The 15,812-nt window shown below is 40.3% G+C and overlaps 1 protein-coding gene across 1 annotated transcript in view; it reads left to right on the top strand.

Annotated features, from left to right (window-relative positions):
- The window catches only part of lamc3 (laminin, gamma 3), a 153,360-nt gene that overhangs the window by 59,168 nt on the left and 78,380 nt on the right, over positions 1-15,812 (top strand). Inside the window, exons 5-8 of the mRNA XM_069673623.1 lie at positions 4,422-4,610; positions 5,648-5,765; positions 12,951-13,049; positions 13,899-14,035. Of these exons, the coding sequence (XP_069529724.1) occupies positions 4,422-4,610; positions 5,648-5,765; positions 12,951-13,049; positions 13,899-14,035 (543 nt within the window). The remainder of the gene's footprint in view (positions 1-4,421; positions 4,611-5,647; positions 5,766-12,950; positions 13,050-13,898; positions 14,036-15,812) is intronic.

The raw sequence follows: 15,812 nt of genomic DNA, 5'->3' as shown, positions 1-15,812 counted from the left end.
GAAGCCCCCAGCAGGAGTCTGAAATGCTGCAGGACCGACCTCTCAAGAGAAGTTAGTGCCCAGGCTCAGAGTCACTGAGGGCACTGATGCGTCCCTTTTTCCCAAAGAAGTTTTTCTGTAATGAAGAAATTCACCTACAGTAAAGTTTCACAGAGTCTGTGGAGAAGTCAGTGCAGGACAGGGGCCAATCGTGGCTTTTCTGACTTAATCACAACTGTAATCGTGCAAATCGTATATAAGATACAATACAACAAATTCTTGAACTTCTGCTGTCACAGTTTTTCCCCTTAAACACCAACTTAGCCCTCTTTGAGTTATGTTACATGTACCTATCACATTATTAGGAGAGGTTATTGCTACCCGCATAATGTCTTGAGACAAAAACAGGTGTATTTGAACAAAACAGTTCTGGAGTCTCCCAGAGAGAAACTTTTTTCCCCCCATTCCCTTTACCAATTACAAATGCTGAAGCGATGTTAGCTAGCCGGCAGTTGGTATAGCAACAACAAAAAGTAGGTCACCGTGGTCTGAAATACTTATTAGTTTTGTGTTACAGGTTCCATGGCAATAACAGAGTTGGAAAGGAGATTGCAACTTCATTGTGGGACCATTTTGTCTGTCTTTAAAGACCACCTCAAGTCATGCTGTAAGACTGCATGCTCTGCTTGAAATAATAAATTGAGTCTGATATGTTTTTTCTTCAAAATACGTTTAATTACCCTGTAAAGGCATCTCCTCCTTCTCGCTCATTAAAAGTTCCCGAATCTGCATAATCCCTGCCCACTATGCAAATTTACAACCGCCCGCTCTGTGACGAGAACAAAACACGTCTCTGCCATCGTTTAGTGGCAACTTCTTCAAACTTAGCTAGCTTGAAATGTAGTAATTAGTAGTAGTAACGTTAACGTTAGTAGTCAGCAGTGAGTTCGCAAAAATTACGATGACGGTTACAGCTGGCTCGTGCATCGCCGCAGTGGTCGCCATAGGTTGCACATAATAATATGCATAGCGTCACCCCGTCCATTAATGGGATTGGCTGCTTAGGTTTGTGACATCTCAAACCTGCCAATCTGAAAACGTGTTGTTCACATTAAAAACACCACATTGAGTTGTTTATAAGGTTAAACACTTGGTTTTCACTGGAGGGAGTCCATATTTTAAGGCTTCAATTGAAGGTTTTTAAAGATGGGGTTGCTCAAACATCACTGGCTGAGGCGCGTGACCAATCAAACTAAAATAGTCTCTGGATCAATCAACGTACATTGTGTCAATCAATATCCCTTTTGCTCTCAGAGAGTACTAAGCCTACTCTAAACGGCGTAGAAAGATTTACAGTCGCTCCAAGTTCTATCAGTTCGAACACAAGAAAATGAATGATTCCTTGAGAGTTTGTTGAGAGGAATAGGTGCCAACTTTCCAAAGGCACTTTTAGAAAGATCTGTGTGTCAGTAAGATGATCTTTTGTTTCGCTCCAACTCACTTTTTTTCATTTTAACCATCTTCAGTCAGAGTTTGGTTGCTAGAAGCGGTTATTGTACTGCAAGAACTGCCATTGTTGGAAAAACATGTAGATCCGCCAGTGAACACTTTGCCAATGCGCTCACATATTCTGACTTGGCAAATGTCATTAAAACTGCCTCCTTTTTATGTAGACGAGGTTGTGAGCGGGCGTATCTAAATGTGGTCAAGAAGGCCAACCACAATTTGTGCCCAGCCGTGTAGAGGTCTTTGTGTTAAACCTGGTGAAAGACAGCTTAAATGATTTGCTCTGTTTCTGCCACACTGTATGTGAACACTGCTTGTAGCAATCTTCATCCCACGTACACCAAGAACGTTCTGCTACAATCATTGTTCACTCCTTTATCTAGATGGAAAACATGCTGCAGCATTTAACATGCTTATTATAATGGGATTAATGGAATGATGTCTTTAATTCAAGAGGAGACAGGGCCAATATGGCATCCACATCAAAGGCTGTTTATGTAGATTATAACATTAAAAAAAACTTATTTTTCGAGGCAGAAAACTGAGTTGAAACAAAAGGTTTAAACAAAAAAGAAGTCAAGAGTCAACATGACTTTGTCTCACTAAATAAAACACATCAGAGGCTCAGGCTGCTGTCGACAGTTCTGCTACCTGGCTATCAGCTTTAGCCTGACCAGCAGTGGCAGCACCGCTAGCTGGCACCACAAAGATAGAGAGCATGCGAGCTGACAAGTCGAGCCGACTGGTTTTATTTGCGCTCTAGTTGCCCACCAGTGCCAATCCCAGCTGAGTCATGCTGCTGTGACTTCCTGTGTGCTGTGTCAGTATTTGTCACAATATGTTGCCCCGTGGGCAGAGGCACTGCAGATGTGACAACTCAGCATTTGTCAGAAGATGCATGTTGTGTTCAAAGGGCTACTTCCAGCAATGAAAAGGCAACTTTTTTATGCTGTTTATTTTCTTCATTATGTCAAAATGGATGCCTAAAGCGGCTAGAAACAATCTTTTTTAATGAACAATTGTCAAATTCCCAAGTGTGATATAAAAGTAGTAGCGCATAGTGACAAAACACAGTAATCACCTGACTCTGCTACCCTTCACCTCTTCCTAGCAACATAAAGCTTTGATTTAATGGCCACTTTCACTGCTGTTAAAGGTGGCTTTAAGCTAAATTTGCGGCTATGCGGCTATTTTCAGGACTAAAACCTTTAATAAACCCAGTGTACACAGTGTTCAGCAAGTTCCTGAACAGTCGGTCCAGGGAACACTGAGACAGTATCGATACGTAGCTTCTAAGACAGGGGGCTAAACAAGCTAGCGCCAAAAATCGCTAAGTCACTCTGTCGTTTAATGCGCATACGTGGGATTAGCAGTTGTAAAATTATCTGAAAGTGTAATTCTTAGCATTACTTGTTACTGAAACAAAGATATCACATTACTGTTACACGTTAGCTCAGCCACACACTGCTCTAGCACCAAACAAGTTAGCGGCTAGCTAGTGACCAGTGTTGCCAACTCAATGACTTTCTGGCTAGATATAACACATTTTTAGACCCTTGTGGCGACTTATTTTCTAAAAAGCGTCTAGCGACAGATTTAGCGACATTTTCAGACCTGTAAAATATATTATATTGTTATTTATTACCATGTATCCTGCTCAGAGTAATCGCAGTTCATGGCTCCTCTGCCAACAGCTCCGAGCTGCTCTCTCCTCTTGTTCCGTGCACAGCAGAACTGCGCAGGCAGTCAGGGCAACGGGCGTTATGCAAATGTCTACGCGATTACGTCACCATTATGCAAATTAGCACATGACATCATCTGGCGACTTCTAGTGACTTTTGGAGCCAGTGCTAGCTACATTCATTGGAAAAAAGTTGCCAATATTGGTGATCACAGTGGATTATTAAGCAGCTAAAGAGCTAGTTATTACTTCAGAAGTTGCAAGACCAAATAGCTAACTTATAGGGACAGTGAGTATTGAATTTTTGTCAAGTGAAGTGAATGCTAATGTAGAATAAAATAGAATAGAAAATCTTAATGGAAATTTGCCTTTGCCTGTAACAAGTCAAATCTTTGCTAACATGTTAGCAATATCAACTATGAGCTCGTAAAAAGTCAACGGTGTGTTTAGCTTGTAGCGCTGTGACCATGTAGCCAAAAAAAAGATAAATAACACAGGTTTAGCCTTTCTTGATATCCACCGATTACAAGTCTGGAATTAAATTGTTTATTACATATATGAGAGGATTAAGTCTTGGCTACAGGATGTGGGCTTTTCTAAGACTGCGAACCCTCAATCCTAAAAATAATTGATGAAAGTAGAATTGGATAGAGCCAGATGGAATATAGAACTCTTCATTAAATCTTAATTTAAAGTTTTCCACCCATCCAAAAGTTTATCCAGTGTTAGGTTTAGCGCAACAGGTGATCATTTATTATCTTTGAAATAAAGTGAGCATCGCTGAGACTCCTTATTAACAGGAAGGAGTAATTAAATGGTTATTGCCAGGGCAACGGAGAGCTTGTTTCAAAATAAAATGGGCAATTTCACCTAAATCCCCCCTTAGGGTAACTGGTAAACTGAGGAGGGATTTGATGTGAGGGGTATGAGAGCTGTGATGGTGTGTTATCAGTCGAGTAATTTGCTCTTGTATAAACATGAATTACTGTTATCTAAGTGCCCCCTGACAGCCGATTGGCTCCTCATTAGGCCTCTGTGAAATGAGATTAGCAACGAGCCTCTAAATTATGATCCAATCCCAGAACACATAATCTCTCACACATATAAACCCTCCTCTGTCTCCTTCCTCCATCTATTCCTGTCTTCCGTTTTTACCTCGCTGCCTCTTCTTCCTTTCTCTTCTCCCCCGTGGCTCTCTCTCCTCGTTTTGCACGTCTCTCCTCACATGACCTTTTGCTCTTTCCTTCTCTCGCAGGGTGTAACTGCAACGGCAGGTCAGACGAATGCGCGTTCGACATGGAGCAGTACCGCAGCACCGGCAGTGGGGGGCGCTGTGTGAGCTGCAGAGACAACACTGACGGGCCCCATTGTGAGCGCTGCAGAGAGAACCACTACAGGAGATCTGCTGAGGAGCCCTGCCTGCCCTGCAACTGCAACATTAACGGTAAACGGCAGATGCAACCCTCTTAATTGCTTTGATAAAAGCTTAAAAACACTAATTATAATCCTTGTTAATATCATTACTCACGTTTGTTTTCTTTGGCATGAGAAATTTAATTATGGTTAATTTGGAAAGTTGTATTGGCACAACAACACACCCAAAGCCAGATTAACTGAGAAAAAAAGAACTCATAAAATTAAATGTTGCACATTTTACGGCCAAATTTGTTTAAATTATTAATAACGTGATATTAATATTAACTCACCCATCTTCTATTTATCTGCCAAACCTCCCATAAGAGTCAAATCTTCTCTGATTCATAATTCATACAATCTTGTTCGCCTCATGTCTTGCACATCTCATCAGATATATCCTCGCCTCAGCTTCCCAAAAGACCATTAAAAGGAATCCATGCCTTTACTCAGCCCTGCCGTTGTAAATTGATCCAGTCGACTCACTGAATGTTATCAATGAAGATGCTCAGCGGTCATTAAGCACCGTCTAATTTTAGTCGGAGGGACATTAGATGTTTGGGGGCTCTTAATTACACCATCATCAGCGTAAGGAGAGAGACAACCAGAGGGGGAAAGGAACAAAAACATCTTTTCCTACCAGTTTCCTGAACAGTGTAAACTGATTGCGCAGAGCTCTTGGAGTCCATTATATTGATAAAAGGTTATAGCGGACTCCATCAGGCTCCCTTTTCTATCATGTCCACAAAGCCCCGGCTGCTCTTTTTTCTCCATTAACTAAAGCTGCAGCATGTCGGCTACAGTGTGCTTGCAAGGTCCCAGTGCATCCCGCTCTTCCTCGTTCATCTCCGGGGATCCTGAGCAGGAGTTCAATAACAGATATTCAGTTATCCCTGTTGTAACAAATTATTAATGACATATGGATCCATTCCAATAACCACTATAGATTCTGAAGTTATCCCGCCCTCTTCCTCTGAAAGATACTCATCCCTGTTTCCCTTCCTCTCCTCTCTGTGTGCACTTCACATTCTTCTTCCCCTGCATGATTTGTCTTCTGTCCCTTTCCAGGTTCGGTGAGTCTGCAGTGTGATGTCGAAGGAAGGTGCGCATGTCGAGCTGGCGTGACAGGAGAGAAGTGTGACACATGCCAGGCTGGCTTTCACTCGCTTGGCCCCAGTGGCTGCAGGTGAGCAGCGCGCATAATCATGAGCACAGATGCACAGATGCTAGAGCCCTAAAAACAAAGCCAATACTGCAGAAAGAAATGGTACAAAAAAGGGTTAAAAGAAATATACAAGTTAAGGAAACTTAGTGTATCATCCCTGTTTTGCAGTTATGCCATCTGACTTCCCCAAGCGTGAATTTATCAAACTACAAAGCAGCCGTAAACAAGAGGATTCTCATTCCTCCATGAGACACCGCTGTGAATTAGTGACCTTCTTATCAGCGGGCACCAGGTTGTGCCAAATGCAATATCAAACTGCTAACAATCATTCCAACAGGCAAGCTAACCCAGAGCACTTTATATTTCATAAGGTAACATGAAAAATCAAAAGTGTAACAAATTATTAAAATCAAACTCCACAGAGGTCATATTAGGGTTATTTTGATCTCTTAAATAATTGTTGCTTGTTATCTTTTATTCACATACATTTGCTGAATTGTTTAATCAATATTTTCTTCTCCTTGTTGGAATGGATGTCCACTGTATTCCTCTTATCTGCCGAGGCCGGAAGGTGTTGATTTTTATCACAATCTGATCAATCATTCTGGTTTCATAATGTGTATACTTGAGTGTAAAACTACACAATTAAAGCTGCTGCTCTTATCGATATTTTTATTAACGATGAATCAATGACCTGCGAACTTGGTGACATAACGATCGTTAGATAAGTTTATCTCTAAGTGAAGATTTTCATGTAAATAAATGTCTGTTAAGTCACTATCTATTGTCGAATGAGATAACACAATGGTGATTGAGCCTACGGTCCACTGATGAAAGCTTTTGCTTTGCGATATTACAGACTGGGTGTCTGTGGCGACTTTAGTGGAAAAAAATCACAAGCAGTGCCCAGTTAGTAACACGTTTTCCATCACCCAGCTTTGGTTGGTCTGCCAGAGAGGGTAGGCGGAGCTAAGCGGCTGCTTTTCTGGTCTCTGCAAGTGTTGCGAGTAAACAGTAATCTACTATGGCTGAACAAACAAAGAAAAGATGGATGACTACAGATACAACTTCAACAATAAGTGAAAATCCAAAGAAAAAGAAACAAACTCGACGCTCAGATGAAGCAAACAGTCTAAAAAGGAAAGCGAGGAAAATCAAGAGTTACAACCGGAGCCAACCGTGGACGTCACACATGCAACACTGGCTGGATATTAGCTGTGGTTCGATTTCAATTGGAAGGTCAGAGGTTCAAGCTACATGTCGAAGTGTCCTTGGGCAAGACACTGAACCCCAAATCGCTCCGGGTGGCATAGCCGACGGGTATGAATGTGATAAGTGAGTGACAGTTGGGCACGTTACGTAGCAGCCTCTGCCGTGAGTGTGTGAATGAGTGTGTGAATGGATGAATGTGACATGTAGTGTAAAAGCAGCTTTGAGTGGTCGCAAAGACTAGAAAAGTGCTATATAAGTACAGTCCATTTACCATTTACCATATCTGGGAAGTGTGCTCCCGCAGTTACAGTTTATCGCCACTAGGTGCCGCCAAAGCGAACGAAACTGACATCTTCAAGATTACCACTTTAATCACTGTTCTGGGTTGTTATCACACTTTTTTAGAGATGTTTGTGTTTTTCTGTCAAATATTCACACAGGATTTACATTCATGTCTTTTCAGACCTTTGATAGTTTGCTAAAGTTTGAAAGTTTGCTAAAATGTACATAAATCCTGTAATGTAAGAAACACCATTACATACTGAAGGCCAGCTTTTTTGCTTATTATTTGATGGCACATCTTGTTTCCAGGCAACGTGTGATGTCACAATAGTGAGTCCTATACCTTATTCATGTACCATCTCAAGCCCATGAGGGTTCAGTGCTTAGGTTTGAGGCTAGAGCTTGGGATTGGGCTGTACTGATCACTCCATATGTATTGTTTTCAGTGAAGCGTGAACAGACCTGGTTTGTGACAAACTCCACAAATCTCCAGGAACGTCCAAATCTTCGCGAGTTTCACCTCTGAAGAAGACATAAAAAATGAGACTACAAGAAAACCTCAAAAGACTCTTTAGATTATTTTAGACGAAGAAGACAACTCCTTCTGTCGCATACACAAAGAACTCAAAGGAAAAAACAACTTTGTAAGCTTGGTGTGTAAAATGATATGTTATTGATGCTGAAGTAAATCAGCGTAATAAAGTTAGTAGTTAAGTTTCGTAATACCACACAAGCCCTTTTCTCTCACGCTGGGTTGTTTTGAATAAGACCGCAGATGTGATTAAAAATGTTCATGCATTTTTAAGTGAACCATATTCCCTGTACTAACTTTAAGGTTAGTTAGGCTGTCCAATCTTTCAGCATGTCAGCTAGCATGACTGAGCTGCTGTTTTCTTAGTCAGTCTCATGTCTTCAGTTCAGATCATTTATTCATACATTAGTGGATTTCTTCTCTTTTCATTTATTCCAGTTATTATACTTCATAATTTCTCATTTACAAAATTATTAGTAGGCACTGAGCAAAAATAAATGTCCTCATTTATCTGCAACAACTTGTCTTTGTGTTTTCTTTAAAGCAGAACACAGAACACAGAGGTCACTGACTGGAGAAGTTACTTCTTCTGATGTTGATAAAGCAGGTGGTGCCCCCTCATTTTTTAGAAGTGCTGATATTAATTATCCTAAGTGGTTAATACCCTCACCAGAAGCTCTGTTTTTGGCACACACAGACAAAAAAGCATAATTAGCAGTTTGCTTTTCAAATACGACAACTATTTATTCAAGAAAGAGCAAAATACTTCCCTCAAGAGTTGATGGAGACATAACAGAGCTGAAGTATTCTAATAATGGGCCGCAGAACGCCTTTAGAATTAGTAGGGCCCACCGCCTCCCCTTCAAGTGTATTTGGTGACTAATTCTATCATGTGTTTTTTAATCCGTCAAAAAGAACAGCTTTTACTGGACGTTTGCCCCTGACTCTCTGTCTTTCCCAAACCTGGAGGTGCGACATCTTCTGTTAAATGTACACCTTCTGATTCTGTTTTAAAAGATCAAAGTGCAGTTGTCGATCAGCATCTTTAACTACGAGCCTCCTTCACGCACGCGGGTCACCTGCTGCTGTGGAAACGAGAATGCGGTTGAAAAAAATCAAAACGCAAGTTGTGTTATTTTGGCGACTTTGTAAAACGTACAGCTCATGATGAATGTGAGAAAAGAGAAGCACACAGGTACTAAGTTATTTACAGTTAGTTGGTTTTAAATAGCAGTGTTTTGACCAAGTCATCTTTGTTCAAGTCCCAAGTAACTCTCAAGTCATTTGGTCATTTTTTCTGGGGCAAGTAAAGTCAAGTCACAGGTTAAGTCAAGTCAAGTTGAGTCCTTAGTTAAGACAAGTCAAGTCCTGAGTCAAGTCACTTTTTTTCCACCCAAGACCCAGCACTCCTACCTGTAGTATCCGGTCTTTATAAAGAGACAAGACAAGGTGTTAGCAGCCCGTCTAATAATGATATTACTGGCCAATTTATATAACCTGTTCAAAAAGTATGACAATGAATTGTATCTGTATTATCTCGGCACAGACGCAGCCATGATGATGGTCTGGTCTGAGACAGTATTGAGTAGTAACGAGTACGACTGATGAGGCTTCTCTTTGGGGGCTTTGATGTTGCGTGTTGCCATAGCGAGGAGTTTGACTGACAGCCAGTCATCCGATCATGACACTCACATACGGGGGAGCTTTTTGAGTCGTCCAATCATGACTCCCAGTTTGTGACAACATTGTATTTGATCATTTTATATTTCCCAGCTAACATTCAAACTTATGAACACACACAAGTCATCAGAGTCATCACGCCTCAAGTCAAGTCTCAAGTCATTAACTTGCAAGTCAAAGTTGAGTCTCAAGTCATTTATTTTTTGTCAAGTCCAAGTCACCAAGTCTCAAGTCCACATCTCTGTTAAATAGGGTGACATATCGTTTGCTGCAATGTTTTATAAGTGGGTCCGGCCTGGGCCCTACCAGTTCCACGGTCCATGATTCTAACCTTCTTTTTGGGTTAAATGTCAAAATAAGCAACTCTGCAAACAATTTAGACACATCAGTTGTATAATGAGATATAAGCCTCAGTGTTGTGTTTACAGCTTGTTTCTGCTGCCCCCAAGTGTAAGAACAAAATCCCAAATAATTGCATTAATGAAACTTTTCCTTCTATGGAAGGTTAGAATAAAATGATAAATGAAAACACATACTTTGATTTTGCATCTAGCAAATTGGCACTACTGCAACTTTTAAATAGAGGTTATTAACGTGTGATTGATGTGGAAAATCCAACCACTGCTCTACACTACTGGTCTGTTTCCTATTGGTGTTTCAGTAAACACAACTTTTCCAAACCATTCCCATGGATTCCCTCCTGCTGCACATGTTTGGGTTTGTAAGCCAGCTGTCCTGACAAGGAGGAACTGGAATATGAAGACCCTTCAGACCCAAGCCAGAGACCATGCAGCCTCCTCCATCTGTTACAATGGTGGTCAGATCCAGCCTCGCTGTGTTCAGAAACTTCAGACTTTAGGCTTTATCTGCAGCCAAACCCAACGAGAAACTTCCCCTTCTTAATAAATAATGCTCCATACCTAGTCAGGGAAGTTTGGTGTAGTCTACATTATCCCATGTTAATCTGGTCTTAGTGGCCTAAACATGCATAATCTCCTTTTACTGCTATTTTAGACTTTTTCATCCATAATTCAACATTGTCACACAAGCTAATTCCATTGTTTCCCTTCATTTATAACATGGAATTATTTAGGTTGCAGTCAATAAATGTTTCCATTTTTTAAAGGGATATTGTTTGTTGCAGACAAACTAATCGCTGATTAGAAAAATGATCTCACAATGGCCAAATCAATGGCTGATTAAAATTGTTCTCTATTCATCAAAGAAGCCAAAATAAGAACAAAATACAGCTTATTAAATATTGCTTTTCTATAATCACACTCTGATTGTTGCGATATGCTACAAGAATGAGTTCAGCAGGTTGTAATTTAATTGACAACAGAGTTACTTTCATTCCTAACATATGAATCAGATTTACCTCTGAGGTTTTGGCTGCTCACGCTCAGTCTGGGTGTTTTTATGTGTCCTTTGTTCAAGATGCACTGACCCGCTGCATACATTTTGATGATGAAAAGCACCGTCCAACTTTCTCTGACCTGAGAGCTCTATTACAGAGTACGCATACGTATGAGCCAGCGTGAAAATGTATGTGACGCTGCGTGTGTGTGTGTGTGTGTGAGAAGTATGTCGTAGTATTTATATTCATAAGGAGTCCATCCTAACTCTCCCTGACCCCCTCTACCTGCAGAGGGAATGCTAAGTTGTGATGGTGTTGAATCGCATATCAATGACTGTCTGGTGTTATGTTATTTGTAGCAACTTACTGTGGACGCTGTGAATGAACTGTTAAACAGGAAAACAGAGTCAGTTCTAGCCACAGAGTTTATATTAAAAGTGGATGTAGCTTCTGGTTTGAAAAGCGAAGCCAATGCAGAAGTGCTTTAAAACAGCATCTTGTGTTATGGTCAGCAGGGGGCGTCTCTGATTACATGAAATCAGATGGGAAAATGACCCTTCTTCTCAGCTGATATGTAGCCTCAGTAAACATGTTCCTTTGGGTTTATGATCTTAACTGCTAGGTCCAAGTCTTCTTGTGTACAGTATGATGTTCATTTTGTAACTCATGGTCCCATTTAGAGTAAAATCCAGGATAAGCAGGGTTTAGGGGGCATGGCTACCTGTGATTGTGAGGTCGCTACCACCGTGTTTGACGTAACAATGTGTATCCACCTATTGTCCAAATATGGTTACTTCTAGTTCCAAAAAAACACAAGATGGCGTCAGCCGAAATGCCAAACTTCAAGGCTTCCAAAGACAGGGTTTACCAACCAATTTGTGATGTCACATTTGCTACTTCTATGTTTTATATCATCTAATGTTTTAGCTTATTGCGCTGCTATAATTTGACTAGCTAAGGGCCCGATCAGACAAAAAAGGCAGTGCGGCGCGCCTCACGTTTTGCAGGCTGTAAAACACAAGGTGCGCCGCACTGCCTTTTTAGTTGAAGCCTACGATTAAAAAAAAGAGCAGCTCGCTGCATCTTTTTTTTCTACTGTTGTTAAGGCAACCACTGAATCATAGACATGACAGAGGGCCCGCTTCTCCTTCCGTTCAGTTGGACAATTAGAAAAAGTGCCCACAACGTCGGGCATGCTTCTCTAAGGTCTTTTGTCAACGTTAAGTGTTATGACTCTTATCAACATGGTTTCCAGCAGTAACAGGCATCTGTTGTTAGCTAAAAGCTACAGAAAAACATAGCACCAAACAGCAAAGTTAGCTGTTAGCTAGTGAACAGTTTGGAGTATTTAGCTGCCAAACACAATAAAAAGCCGGATCTTTTTCACATTGTTGCTGGAGGAGACCAAACAAGACCTTAAACTGTCGTAAATATTTGACGTACCTTTACCAGGTGGCAAAAAGTCACAACTCCGAAAGAATGTCACTGTTGCTCTGTGTCTGGTGAATGCTAAGGGGAATTTAAGCTAACGTGTTAGCGGTTACTTAAGATGTGATGACAAGTCAGTTTTACAGTTTTTTTCCCTCTGCCCCAAAACTGGCCAAAAATTAATGCAGATTTAAAGTGAGACTCAAGATGAAGGAAGATTTATTGAACAATTGTACTATAATATTAGCATTTACTTAGTTTAGCTAGCGTTGTTCTCCTAGACCAAAATTATTCTAATAGACGCATGTATTCATGACACACACACACTGTTTTCCCTCATTCATGCAGTGAAATCCGGCTGTTGAGATGAGGTGTGAATTACACAGACCACTGGAGCAGAAACAAGTGGAGACTGCTCGACTTGAGATAATTGAATTATTTCTAATAGCTCCTCATTAAAAACTAGATTTTGTGTTACACTTCCAAACCAAAGTAATCAATCAATGAAGGTGATCAAACAAGTTCTGACACGATCCAAGACGCAGCTGATCCTCAAACCTCTTTGCTTTTATCAAGGTTGTTCACAGATGGTTATTAGTTTTTGTGATAGATGTGAGCTAAATCAAGCATGTTAGTGTTGATTATTTGTTACAAGAATGAGTCGTGAGGAAATTTGGATTAAATCTTTCCTCTTCACGTCACTTGTTGTCTGCAGGCCGTGCGAGTGCAACCCCCGAGGGAGTGTGGGCGACTGCTCTCCTCTGGACGGACGATGTCACTGTAAGACGAATGTGGAGGGCCAGAGCTGCGACAGGTGTGTGATTATATATAATAATATAATTCTATTTTATTTATTTATTTCAAATGTCAAAAAATAGCAACATGAAATATATAGGCAAACAAATCAAATATCAATTACAGCATACTTTCTATAGACTCCATTAATGACTCACCTCTGTTTGAAAAGGGCGTAGGATGAAGTGAAGAACTTGCCTACTGTTTTACAGTGCATTGCACCAAGCAAAGACAGGTCAGAACATTATGAATCAGAAGAAGTCAATAACCTTTATTTATATGGCATTTTTAACAAAGTAATTGTTTACAGAATAAGATTTAAGAATAATTCGACAAAAAACTAAATTCGTCCCTATCCATCATTTTGACGACTCGGACATTGACGACTGTTACAACATGCCGGCAGCCAGGTGTCTGCTTCTTCCCGTCTGTTTCTATCTCGCTCCTGTGGGATATAACTGATAAACTCACTGTGACATCAGCAATACACACAGCCCCCAGGTCTCAAACTATTGAATAATTCTGCGCTCCCTCTCTCCTCTTTGTTGACTTTTTTTCCCCTGATTTCACGGCTCATTGATCGGGCCTCTCTCCTGTGTAATGTGACTAGTGTAGGGGCTGATTTTTAGCTGTGTTCCTGTCCCACCCATATGCCGGCTAGCGTCTGCAGGTCAGCGCTCCGGGTCTCTGCAGCTGCATTTGGTGCCTTCTGTCTAAACACTGCAGACCAGCACTCTGACTGCTGCAGGGAGAGAAAGAAGCAAGAGTAACACTACAGAAATGTTGTGATAAATACCTGCAATAAGGCATGTCTGCATGTTAATAACTATTTATGCTTGAGTGTGTGTGAATGTGTGTGTTTCTGCAGGTGCAAACCAGGCTTTTTCAACCTCCAACAAGCAAACCTGGCCGGCTGCCAACCGTGTTTCTGCTTCGGACACTCGCTGGCCTGCTCCTCGTCCAGTCACTACACTGCTGTCAACATCACCTCTGATTTCATTGAAGGTATCGCTGAAGCAAACAAGCCTTTAATGAGAGTCCCTTGTCAGTGTTGCTTTGTTATTACCCAGCTAAAATTAACAAGACCAACAATGTGTACTTTGTTCTGCCTGGATTTAACGGCCATGTCATTATGGTGCTGTTATTTACGGCGCTTTCTTCTGCATATGGCTGTTTCTGTGCATATATCAACTTTATTGGAGGTGTTGTTTGGTGCTATTTTTAGGAATCCTTTTGACATGCAGCCAGGGACAGCAAATGAAACATAATGCAAGTTTAAAAAAGGAATGCAAATAAACAAAACAAGAGCCAATTATGGAATCTTCTTCTTCAATTTGAAAGTACATGTTCAGATTTTGGAGAAAAACTCTGCAAAGACATAAAATAAAACTGGAAAACAGATTCAGAAATAAAAATCAAGAAGGTTTCCGGTTCGAATCCAGGTTTCGGATAGTGGGCCTTTCTGTGTGGAGTTTGCATGTTCCCTCTGGGTACTCCGGCTTCCCCCCACAGTCCAAAGACATGCTCGTTAGGTTCATTGGTGACTCTAAATTGCCCGTGTGTGTGAGTGTGAACGTGAAAGGTTGTCTCTGTGGCTGTGTTCGAAATTGCATACTACATACTGTATACTACATACTAATACTGTATACTACATACTACATGCTATATACTACATACTGTATACTACATACTACATACTATATATTACATACTACATGCTATATACTACATACTATATATTACATACTACATACTGTATATTACATACTACATACTATATACTACATACTATATATTACATACTACATGCTATATACTACATACTACATACTGTATATTACATACTACATGCTAAATACTACAAACTACATACTATATACTACATACTGCATACTACATACTACATGCTATATACTACATACTGTATACTACATACTGTATATTACATACTACATGCTATATACTACATACTGTATACTACATACTGCATACTACATACTGTATTTTACATACTACATGCTATATACTACATACTGCATACTACATACTGTATACTACATACTACATGCTATATACTACATACTACATACTATTTATTACATACTACATGCTATATACTACATACTACATACTGTAGACTACATACTACATACTACATGCTATATACTGCAAACTACATACTATATAATACATACTGCATACTACATACTATTTACTACATACTGCTTACTGCTTACTGCGTTCAGCGGTAGTATGTAGTACGGAGCTGTTCAAATTTATTTTACAGCACGCTATGCCAGGTGCCAGGAAAGCGGAAGTAAACAATAGCCCTCCAATAGCAAAAAGCTGCTTCTTTAGCTATAGCGCCCTCCTCTGCTCGAAAGGCAAAAGAAAGAAAGAAAATAGATAGATAGATAATAGATACATAGATAGATTTGCTGTCGTTATGGCTTTGTTATTAATAGTATGCGGTTATACGTTTGTTACAGATGGGCTGTAGCCTGTCACAATTGTGAACTATTCTCCTTACATAAGATTAAAACAAGTTAAAAGTGGTGCTTACATTTATATTCCTCTTGAACCGCAGGAATACTGCTGCCGTCCTCTATTTCAGATAGGATGAGATAAGATAAGACAGAGCTTTATTAATCCCGTAGGAAATAATTATAGTGCCAGATAGCTCAGTACAAATTAGAGAAATGCAAAAACAACTCAAATATAAGTGAAAATATAAAGTGTATGGGTTAATGCAAAATGCAGGGCATCATCAAGTTAACAAACT

Source organism: Semicossyphus pulcher, unplaced genomic scaffold (assembly GCF_022749685.1).
Source record: "Semicossyphus pulcher isolate SPU_LCO1_2020_fin unplaced genomic scaffold, fSemPul1.0.p SCAF_22, whole genome shotgun sequence".
Lineage (NCBI taxonomy): Eukaryota > Metazoa > Chordata > Actinopteri > Labriformes > Labridae > Semicossyphus > Semicossyphus pulcher.
This window is presented reverse-complemented; position numbering and strand designations above follow the sequence as displayed.